We start from the raw sequence: 12,385 nt of genomic DNA on the forward strand, positions 1-12,385 counted from the left end.
ATCGAATTTAAGTGGTCAAGTATTCAGCCGTACCTGTTGCTACATGGCCACCTGACATGTTAAAACCCACGTCTGTCTGAACGTTGACTCGCACGCAAGCTCACAATCATTTGCTTCTCGTAACTATGACTTATGTTTGTAGTAAAGCCAGGGTGATGCAACTACACAAACTTCTGCGGCAAGGAAATGGAAGGAGGTATAAAGTATCTTCCCAACTGCATTTTCTTCCGGCATGAACAAATTATAATTAGGACAGAAAAAAAAATCGTAATTATTCTATGTAAAAAAAAAAAAAAAATCGGAATTAAGCCACAGAAGACGGGGATATCTTGTTTATTCCATTCTTGCCATATGGCAGTTTTATTCACCTTAGGATAGATTTCTCGAATTGGAGGGGTTATATTTAGCGCTGATGATTAACCTTTTTAGTATGAGAGGCCTTTCCTGAATAAAATAATCTAGTACACGTAAGAATAAACAAAAATGGACGTATAGGGATGCAAGGGGTTAGATGAGGAAATCTGCCACCTATTCTCTCAGCGCGAGCAAAATTCTTCGTTACGAATATATATATATATATATATATATATATATATATATATATATATATAATGTCAGTCTCCTATATTACCCCCCTCCTCCTTAAAATGCCCTGTGTATGAGGAAGAAGGAAAATTATCTCCCCAGGAACAAGTCTTAAGTTACTAGATGAATATAGTTATAAGAGATCTAAGTTAGCCTCCCCTCTCTGGCCCCCTTGGACTCACCTGTGGACGAGGGCGGACTTGCCGGAGGAGAGAGAGCCCACAATACCCAGTCGCAGGTCCGGCACGCCCCGCGACAAAGTCCATTCCTGCGAGTTGACGAACGAATCTGAAAACACAAACACAACAATTACTTCACGGGGAACAAACATCCACAGGTTTATTTATTTATATATTTACTTATTTTTCCAACTTACTTGAGACCACTCGAGGTGAAGGGGTTAGCAACATTATCCAGCAAGGCCTTCACTACGAGTGCTTTTCTCCAAAATTAATCAAATCTTAACTTTCCAGGAATTAATTAAAAAAAAAAAAGACGTCATATAATAGTGAAGGTCAAGATGTTGCAGGTGTGTCGCTTTCCGAAATGGTGTTCCATGATGATGCTAAACCTATGGGAAAAGTATATAAAGATGCGTTTCAAACCAAAAATAAAATCAGACATCTAATAAACAATGAACATGAAAACAAAATAAACCGACTATACAAGCCTTACCATTAGTACGTAACATCCCACTGATAAATTATGCAGGACACCTAAATCTCACACGTTTGCTAAATCAAAGGTATTGGTCCATTAAGATCTCTGAAAATAATGCTTTTACTTTAACCTGCCCTAAAATTACCATCTCCCTATTCTGAATGCTGAGTTGTAAAAATAGACTAACACTAAAATACTATGCTAGTCATGAAGAAGTGCTATGGAAAGGATGTAGAGCCGCAGTACTGTTTTTTTCCTCCACTGACCTACGTGGCGTAAGCTACAATAGGAAGAAAGTCTGGGCCAGGTTAAAGTGAAAATAATGTAGTATAGAGTTTAATGATCAGCATAGAGGGGAACCACAACGACATTCACTAGGCAGGTCAGACTTATGTGGAGGGGAGGGGGGTGAAGTGGTCTTTTATCTCCACTTAGATGAATAGTACCGTCGGCGTACCAAAGACGAACTGATTCACTGAGACTTTCTAACCATCTGACAACTAAGCCTTTAATCAAATGTAAAATAAAAATAAGCTTGTTTTTTCTTAATAAAATGATCAAGTGCAACGCAGCGAAAGGATTAATTGCAGCTACGGCAACACGCTACCCTGCAAAACTAAGAATTTACGTAGGTCATATAATTGTGTATGTATAATGGCATATTCAGGGATATATTTATGTATGTAAGTGAATAGAAATATGTGTTGTGGTGAGGTGTATCTATATGTATAAGAGATGTGATGTGGTCGGGAGTATCTATGATGTGCTGTGGTGAGGTGTATGTATAAGAGATGTGCTGTGGTGAGGTGTATCTATATGTAGAAGAGATGTGATGTGGTGGGGTGTATCTAAGATGTGCTGTGGTGAGGTGTATGTATAAGAGATGTGCTGTGATGAGGTGTATGTATATATGTATAAGATGTGCTGTGGTGAGGTGTATGTATATGTATTAGGGATGTGATGCGGTGGGGCGGGAGGTGGTCAGTGTGTGGCGAAGGGCAGACAGGGCGTGAGGTGAGTCACAGCTGGCGGGCGTGGGGGAGTCAGAGGCGGGGGCGGTGAGTCCAGGGCAGGAGGGGGAGGGGGAAGTGAATAAGGTGTCTGGGGCATAGGAGGGGGTGGCGGGCTTGGTACAGGAGTCGAGTGGGTAGGGGGGTGGGAGGGAGACTAGTGGGGGATAAGTCTGTCTGAGGTAGAGTCAGAGTGGAAGGTAGGCGTCTGGATAGGTAACCGGTGATGGGGAAGAGGGTAAACGGCATCTGAGGTTAATGGGAGAAGGAAGGAAGTAATGGAGTTATGACGAAACGGAAGCCTGGGCTAAATGATGAGGTGAAAAAAAAAGGTCATTCGGTGAAACGAAGCAAGGTGTAAAGGTAAGCAAAAGGATAATTACTGTGTATAAAGAGAACTACTGAGGTGGTGCAAGGTTGTATGGGGTGTGTGGAAGCACTGGAAGAGAGAGGCGTGCATATAAGGAAAGCAGTACTTATATGGAGAGCAGAAAATATAGGAGAGAAAACGAATGAAGGAGAGGAAAGAAGAGGAGAAGAGGCAGTGAAGGAAGCAAATGTAATGTGGAAGTGCACTGTCTCCTCACCTACACAGTACGGCACTATACAGGTGTTAATGCTTCACTTTCATGCACCTATGAAAGTTTTCTGGCACCTTTACCTTACTGATCTATTCTGGATACTGCACATGGATATTTTATTCAAAACTAATATAAGTCAAAGGAGGAATGGCCTTTCCAATGGATATGTAAGAAATTCTCCTACTTTGGTGCTTTTCTGTACCTGCTTCTGAATCTCTCCTAATCTTTGTACTAATGGGAAATAGGGTTGGTTGGAGGTGTGGTGGCTCTGCGGTAGACTGTGGGCTCACACATCCATTTCATGATGTGTTAGCCCACAGTCTACGGTGCGAGCTCATGCCGTGGTGGGCACTTAAGGTGGATGCTGGTAGTATGTTCTCTCATTGGCTTATGAATGCATACGTTCGCACCCTCCCGGTTCTACTGACGACGTGATACAGACTCTGACACACAAAAACATAAATAATGCAACGCTTCTACTTTCACATGCACCACTGACACCCTTTCTCCATTAGCAATTCACCAGCATGGGGCCAGATTATATCTGGCTATCACTCCCTCTCATGTAGAGGTTCGGTCCTGCAATGGACCCAATATGGACTGACCCAGATCCAGATCCAGGACTGGTGTGATTCTGATAAGCGACACGGTTTACACGAATAAACTATGAGGCTATCAACGTGGCACACGCAGCAGTAAACTGTTAAGAAAGAGTAGAGTGGGAGCCTGTAAGCTGATGGTAATATGCAATGGGTGAGTAGCAAGGTGGAGACGTGGTGAACATAGCGTGACTCTCACCGCAAAGTCCTCCAAACCGCTACACTGCACGCCACCTTGTGCTACACTACATTACGCTTGTCCCCTCCCCTCCCCTCCCTTGTCACTACACTACCCCCTCCCTCTACACTTTTCCTCTCACTACACTACACTACACCCTCCCCTTCCCCTTTCACAACACAGAACTAAAAACCACGTCACTTCTCTCACAGTACCCCTCTCACTCCACTGCATTACACCGGCACTATCCCTTCCCTCCCCTGAACGCCGCTACACTGCACCCCATCGCTCTCACATGCTAGCTTACTCTGTTAACACTGTCACCTTTATAGACTTCCTTACGTCACAGTCTCATACTTTCTGCAACATACAATACCATTTTAATAGGTCCCATCACACCGACTCTACAATCACTAATAAAAATAAAAGTTTATACTATTCTTACCTCGCCCGGGAAGGAGTCCGGCGAGGTGTTGTTTTTGGTCGTTTGTTTGTTTGTTAGCAACATTACGGAAAAACGGCAGAATGAAATTACATGAAACCTTCAGGATATGTGGACTCAGGTCCTAAAAGGAACTGATTTAATTGTGGAGGTAAGGTCTTCAAGTTTCAAAGGTGGAACGCAAGGGCAAGGGGTTACACAGGGCGGGTTCTTGAATGTAAAGTTAGTTACGCCATTACCGTAGACTTTAATTAGAAGTTTCACAGGGCAAGTTGAAATTGAAGCTGGCTGCGACTTTCATTGTTTACAGACACTAATTGGCAGTACCGAATCAGCATTTAACAGCACTATAATAACTGCTGTTGGGCGAGGTTTGTTGTGCCCCCGTACCACTTGTTTTTTAATATCATACACCTGCTATTAAATGGACTACAATCTTACATTTCTTATTTTATCATTATACCTAAACTACTTTCATTCTATGCTGTTAACTTGATGACAATTTTATTAAGCATTAATACTTTAATATTACAGGTTCAATTTCAGCGTTAAGTGTCCATCAGGTTTCTTACACAGGTCTCTTTCTAAACGCTTTGTGCTTTAAATCATACGTTTAAGAAGCCTGGCACAAACAGCTTGTCAGGTTTGTGTTGTATTCTCGTCAACTATGGAGTCTTCACTGCAACTCTGCCTACCGATTTAACACCCTCCGGATCAGACGCCAACATGGGATTTCATTCTCGCAAACTTTGACTCAGGATCTGCTACCCAAGAGTGGAGGCTTCGTAATTTTGTAGCAGGTGTCTGGCCGATTTACTTCTGATGTCTCTTTTTTTTCTTTCTCTACATAGCAAGGCATTTGATTAAGTATTTGAAGGTACCTTCTTTGCAAATAGCGCTAATGAAAAAAAAAAGAAAATCTCATTGCACTCCTCCTCCAGTGACTGCTGTAATTTTTAAACTATCTGTGATATGTTTGATTTTCTGAAGTACTATTGACTGCTACACATACTTTCTGAACTACCACTAGTTGCTGTACTTTCTAAACTATCCCTACCTGCCACCCACACCTGCCCACCGCCACACCTGTCACCTGCATCACCTGACCCCTGACACTACCGGGAAAATACCACACGTGAAAGTTTTATACCATCCCTCTTAGCGATTCTGGCACTACACCCACTTTCTACATCCCCAAGTCCCTATTTCTTACTACTACTACTACTACTATTGCTACTACTGCTACCACCGTGCTACCACTACTACTGCTTTTTCTTGCCTGTGGGCTATTTTGTTTTAGTCATTATCATTAACGCCATTTTCAGCATCATCATCATCACCATCATTAACGCCATATTCATCGTCATCATCACCCTCTTCTAAACAATAAAAAAAAAAAAAAGTGGCAGACCTCATCGCGTATATGGTGGGAATAAGGGTCACGATATTAGTGACGTCGATGATGATGATCTGTCTATCATAATCATCGGCATCCTAAGTCTTTTCCTAACAACTAAATGAAGTTGGAAATGTTTTATTAAACCTTCAATAGATTCCAAACTTCAAGTGCTTCACCCCAAATCACTGACTTCCTACCCCCTCCACCCCCTCGAATGACCTACCTGTCCACTGATAATGTACGACTGATTTACTACTATGTCTGTGCCCTTCCCGTTAGTCCCTCAAAAAATAAACTCTATGCACTTAACCCTCAATCCCGCTTTCAGACTATCCTTGGCTTATACTTGCTCAGAATAAATTTGTTGCTCAACCTTTAGACCATTCAGCCTGAGGAAATTTTATAATATATCTGGGCATATTCTTTTTACTTATAGAAGAACTTAAGTACAGGTAGCTTGGGAGAGACCATAAGAAGTGGGGAAGGCAGATACACCCTTCAATAATATTTACCTCATGATATATTTTCTTCACCTAAACAGATTCGTCTGGTGGAGGCCTAATTGAAATGAGAAACATATCGTTCCTGGAGTTATTACGTCTCCCCTTGGCATTTTCAAGACCTACAACCCTGCATTCCGAGTACCCCTGGCTACCTTATCCGTGACCTGAAGAAATTCGCTGTTCGACCTTCAGTTAGTTTCATATTCCAAGTCTCTTCGCCACAAATCAGCGACTACCTACCTCTACTGATGATCGACCATACCTTTGCTCTCTCCCCCCTCCCACTCCCCCCCTCGGCTTCGGTCCTTCAACAGATGATCTCGGAGCCATCAATACCTCTCAATCCCCCCATTACCTCCTCCCAGAACACCTCCCCCTCCTCCTAGTTCTCCCCATCCACTTGTTCCCTGATCTCCCTTCCTTCCTCCCCATCTCCTTTCTCCCTCACCGTTGCCTCCTCCCAGATCACTCTTTCCCCACTTCTAAAAACCTCCCTCTTTTCCTCCCGCCTTATTCTTTCCTCTCATGACCCACTCTTACATCTACTCCTCCCCATGCTCCCTCCTCCCGTATCGTCTTCCCTCTCAACAACCATCCCCCACCCCCCTCCTTTTGCCTCTTCCTCACTGATCATTCCTCCGCCCCCTTCATCCCTCTTCCTCGTACATCACCTCTCACCACTCCCTACCTTCTTGATTTCCCTTCCACCACACCTCCCACTTCCTCCCCCCACTCACAACTTCAACATCTTTCCCAATCACCACACAACCACCATCTTTCCCCCTCCTCACACCTACATCTCCCTACCCCCTTACACCTCTTACATTCCCCGTACATCCAAATTGCCTACATCCCCCTTCCCTCCATCTACTCCTTGATTCCCCCTTTCCCCCACCCTCTCCTAAATTATCTTGCCACCCCACCTGACCGTCTGATTGGTCCCTGCCTGGTCACGGTGCCTTTGTGACGAGGCCACCGTAAGTGACGCATACAAGGCCACGCGTCCACCTCACACCACCACCACTACTCTGAACCTCTTCACTACATCTCACTTCAGATTCGTATCCCCCTCTCCACACAAACCACAACTTCTCTAGACCTCTTCACCACCTTTCACTTTAAATTAGTATGCCTCTCCCCCCTCCCACACCAAGATTGAATCCCTCCCAATTTCAACCATTATATAGTTCGATCTAGACTCCCTTTCTATCCTCTCCTATAACATCTTTTGCCATGATCGTCCTTTCTAGTTATTGTCAATGCCCACTTCCATCTTTCTATCTACCCTTTCTAGTTATTGTCAATGTCCACTTCCATCCTTCTAGCCACAACTCGTAGACTCTCAGATGCCTTTTTTTTTTTTTTTTTAATTGCCCAATTTTATCAACTAACATTCTGCACGTTCCTTCAATTTCACTTCTTTCGCATACCTCTCGCTCGTTTTATACTGTCTTCGTTATGCATCTATTTTATTTACCTCTCCTTTCACACAACGCACACATCTTCACTCTTTCCTCTTTCACACAAACACACACACACACACACACACACACACACACACACACACACACACACACACACACACACACACACACCGCCATTCATGTTAATTCTCCCTCCCTCCCTGTCTCTCTCTCTGCTTTGTTACACTCGACCCTCAACATGTACTTTCTCCTCGTCGCCTGTGACCCTCCTTCCCTCTCAACCTTCATATAACTCTTATCACATTTTCTCTTCTTTCTACATGACAATAAAATATAACCTTGAAGGAACTACTTTTTCCAATTCTTTTTTATATTTTCTTTTCCTTACCACTTTCTTTCCTATTAATAATCCTTCACATTAATCCTTTATCATCTTTCGACTAAAATTATTCAGTACTAGTCTCTCTCTCTCTCTCTCGTCAGTTTTTCCTTCCTCACACATCCGTTCGCCACCTTCGTTTCCTCCCTGGCAATCTTTCTTCTACACCTGCATGCCTTCACGCCACCTTTCCCTCTCTCTGTCTCCTCGTTCTCCTCTTGCACTCTGACACTCTTTTGTCTCTACTCCAAAGCTCCATTCTTTTCTCTCACATACTTCCTCCCTCGTAAATTTTGGTACAGGAGAGTCACAGTATTGCTGAGTATAATTTTTCTTCCTCCACTTCCATCTTCATTCTTCCATTTTCTCTTCCCTTCCTTTATTATCATATTCCTGACTTCCATCCTTTATTTCCCTGCTCTTCTCTCAAGCGTTCTTACTCGTAAACTGTATTACAAGGGAGATATTCATACAACTCTTGACTTTAATCTTTCTTCCTCCATTTCTATCCTCCGTCTTCCTGCTCCCTTACTTCCTTCTTCCACTCCTTACTTCTATCCTTTCTTCCCCCATTCTTAAGGCCTACACTGTCTAAAGATTTAATGTGATTTCAGATTTTTCCGTCGACTAGTACAGCATTCTTCCTCCACTTTTGCTTCCATTTCAATTCTACCAGTTCTCTAGTTTCAGTTCATATTCTGAACAGTTTTGCGGGCTCGTTGCCTTTGGTTCCTTCTTCCTCACATAAAAAAAAAAAAACTCTGATCTTTTTCCATATCTCCGTTCTGCTTTTCCTATAGCCAATAAAATCTCTCTCTCTCTCTCTCTCTCCTCTCTGTTACTCAACCTACCCTCCCCCCAGCACCTGCATGTGTCGCCGGGCAAATGTTGGGTAAAGGGGGAGGGGGTACAGGGGGAGGAGTAATGGTGGGGAGCGTGTAATGGGGGGAGGGGGTAATGGTGTGGGGGGGGGAAGCACGTGGGTTGAGGGCATGAGAGTATGTATGGTGAGCACTAAAGGGATCTCACATAATTCTTTAATGAGATTTATTGCCACGTGTGTGTGTGTGTGTGTGTGTGTGTGTGTGTTCGCACCTACTGAACCACCTCTCTCTCTCTCTCTCTCTCTCTCTCTCTCTCTCTCCAAATCAGTCCGTCAGACACTCTCTATAAGGCAAGAGAAGAAGGGTGAGTCACGACGAGAAGGGTGGCAAGGGTGAGGGTGTTACGAGGGCAGGGAGGGTGAGAACACAGGAGGGGGAAGGGAAGCAGGAGGGGAAGAGAGAGGTAACGTGAAAGGGAAGAGGGAGAGGGAAGGAAAGCAAGGGAGGACAGAGGGAGAAGCACGAAAATATCTGACACGTAACCCTATCATCATCATCATCATCATCATCATCATATTTTAACATTCGTCACACAATACGAACATTCTATTTCTACTAATCAACTTATTAAAACACACTCATCATCATCATCATATTTTAACATTCGTCACACAATACGAACATTCTATTTCTACTAATCAACTTATTAAAACACACACACACACACACACACAGGGGACATGAGAGTGGGGGAGGGGGGAGGCGAGGGAGAGGACATGGGGAGAGTGGATGGAAGTGGAGAGGTTAAGTGGCAAAAATGAAAGACAAGGAAAGACAGGAAAAATTAACGAAGATGGGGGGAAGAGAGGAAAGGGGAAGAAAAATGAGAAAAAAAAAAAAAGGGGGGGGAGGGGATGGAGAAGGAGGTGAAAGTCGTGAAGCAGAGGAGAAGAAAGGGATGCCAGAATGATAATGTCAAGGGAAGGGGGAAATAAGTGGAGAGGCACAATACATTATAAAAGAGAATAATCTAAGTGGACAGAATGATGAACCACTTGAGATGAAACGTGGATCAAGCCGAGAAGACTAAAAAAAAAAAAAAAGAGCAGGGAGTTAATAAAGAGGCCAAATAAACTGGAAAATAAAAGAGAGAGAGAGAGAGAGAGAGAGAGAGAGTGTCGGTTGAGATTACAGGTAAGCAATGATGAGAAACAAAATAATAGGAAAAGCATAACATCGTACTAACGCTAGATGCTAAATAGTAAGGATGTAAAACAATAAGTAGGAATAATAAAGAAAGAGTGAAGAGGCGGTGAGAGTCTGGTCAAGGTGAAACAGATGAACAAATAGGAAAGCAGAAGAGAGAGAGAGAGAGAGAGAGAGAGAGAGAGAGAGACAGAGACAGAGAGAGGGGGGGGGGAAGGAAGGAAGGTTGGCCTAGAAGAGCTAAATGTCAGGAAAAAGGAACAGCATCAAATCTTAACGATAATCGAAAAAATAAAATATATATACATCATCAAAATAAAGACTAATGGGACAGGTGTAAACTGTCAGGTCGAGTGAGAGGTAGGCCAAGGTAAGATGAGATGAGTCAGAACAAAGAAAGAAAAAAGAAAGATAAAAGAAAATAAAATCGTAAAAGCAAAAGAGGAGCGTAATAAAGGCAATATATATCACTACAAACTTGATAAGCTATGTGGGCAGTGGGACGAGAGGTGGTCCAAGGTGAGAGGTGAAGAGGTAAGTACTTAAACGAGGTATACAATTATAGACGCGAAGGAAAGAAGAAATAAGATGGAAGTCAAAACAGGATATGAGAGAATAAAAGACATCGTGAAACCTATGCCAGGGTGAAAAGACGACAATAAATATAAAAAAAATCACATGCTAATGAGAGAGGTATAATTAGGGAGATAAATCATTAATAAAAGAAAGAACAGGTAGAATGATGAGCCAGGTGGGATGAAAGGTGCGGTGAGCCAAGGTGAGAGAAGTAGTAAATATAAAGAATGATAAGCAAGGTACGAACATCAGCAAGTAATGGAAGAAGTGGATGAGAAAGTTGAAGGAGGATTCGAAAAGAGACGAAGTGGGTAAATAAGGCAACATGAAAAATACGGTAAGAGGTGACGAGCGAAAATACGGGGAGAGAAACTCAATGGTAGGATAAGAGAGAGAGAGAGAGAGAGAGAGAGAGAGAGAGAGAGAGAGAGAGAGAGAGAGACTGTTAAATAAGGAAGGATTAAAAGCAGGGTAACAAGGCGACGTAAGTAAACACGGAGGGAAGTGAATTAATATCAGAAAGGGAGAATTACTGTGAAAAAAAAAAGGAACATAAGAAGAAAAAACTAGAGGAGGAAAAAACAGTGAGACCGATTAATAAGGATACGTAAAGCATAGCAAAAGGTGACATAAGAAAACACGGCAATGAACTAAAGTCTGGAGGACAAAGGATGTCGAGATGAAGGTAATGAAAAGAAGCCTGAAGGAGAAAAACGAAAACGAATGAGAGTGGGGAAATGAAAATGCATAAAAGAAAGCATGTTGAGAAAAATATATACAATATATGACACGGTAAGAGGAATCAGGAGACTGAAAGGACAAACGACTACAGGGTGAAAAATAACATGAAGCAGGAGAATTAAGAGAAGATCAGAAAAGAGGGTGAAAGACTGAGAGGGTGAGAAAACTGAAGAAATTAAAACAGACGGTGCGATGAGTTAGAAGATGGAAAGAAGACTAAGAAAAAAAATGAGGTTAAAGGGGCAGAACATAACACGAGAAAAAATATGAGCAGTCAAGAAGGTGAAAGACTTGAGAGGGAAGTCAAGGTGATGGGCGAGGTGAGGAAGAGCCAAAACACTTGCTTACCCTCCTCCTCATCCCCTCTCCCCTAACACCCACTCACACTCCACCCCTTCCCTTCCCCCTCCTCCTCATCCCCACCTCTCCTCTTCATCCCCCTCTCCGCACCCCTTTACGTCCTTCCACCTTCCCTCACACTCCCACCTCTCCTCCATCCCTCTCTCAGTACCCCAGCACTCCAACACCCCTCCCCAACCCCTTCCCCTTCCCCCCAGGACTGACACACGTGAAGTTTTATTGCGTAACCACTCATCCTTTTCCACACACAACCTCTTTACCTTTAACCCAGTCGCCACCACGAATTTGTTTTTTTTTTTTTTAATTTATTTCTTGCTGCTACTGGACGGTTTAATTAAGGATGAACTGATGTATATAAACTTAACTGATTTTTTTTTTCCTGTATGTTTGGTGCACCCTGTTAGTCTGTGGATCCAAAAAATTCTGCATGATGTCACCAATTGACGTGCTCGGTGTTTAATTATTGATGCCTTCTGACGATTTTCTTTAGCTTAGGGGAGACTTGAATTCTCATGGGTCACAAGCTGCCCTCTTTTTACCTTCTCATTCTTTCTTTAGTCGAGTAAAACCGTCCGGAATCAGCAGGAAAAAACTAAGAAAATACATCACCGGACTGAAGGGGAAAGGTAACATCCAATCTCATATTACTTCCACTCAGTAGGTAAAGGCTCCAGGCTAACCTACCGCAATCCACGACATAAAAGGACATAAGACCTACGTCCTTGATGGCATTACATGAACAAAAAAAACTCCAGTCACCTCCGGGAGATTAGAAGCCTTCTCACATCGCAATGCGTCACTCCTACTGGTGCATCCTACCATTACACCAAAACAGAAAATTATACGAGGCAATTATGATAGTAGTGACATCAGCCTTAAATATGTGCTTCTACATACTCATGCCTAAATATTGGAACC

General features: G+C 42.9%; 1 protein-coding gene across 2 annotated transcripts in view; it reads right to left on the bottom strand.

Annotated features, from left to right (window-relative positions):
- CenG1A (Centaurin gamma 1A) overlaps window positions 1-12,385 on the bottom strand; it is a 779,192-nt gene that overhangs the window by 203,102 nt on the left and 563,705 nt on the right. For both annotated transcript variants that reach the window (XM_080266917.1, XM_080266918.1), the window contains exon 2: window positions 768-873. In XM_080266917.1, coding sequence (XP_080123043.1) covers window positions 768-873 — 106 coding nt within the window. The remainder of the gene's footprint in view (window positions 1-767; window positions 874-12,385) is intronic.

Source organism: Coenobita brevimanus, chromosome 22, assembly GCF_032717465.1.
Source record: "Coenobita brevimanus isolate Jiangsu-jjx chromosome 22, ASM3271746v2, whole genome shotgun sequence".
Taxonomy (NCBI): domain Eukaryota; kingdom Metazoa; phylum Arthropoda; class Malacostraca; order Decapoda; family Coenobitidae; genus Coenobita; species Coenobita brevimanus.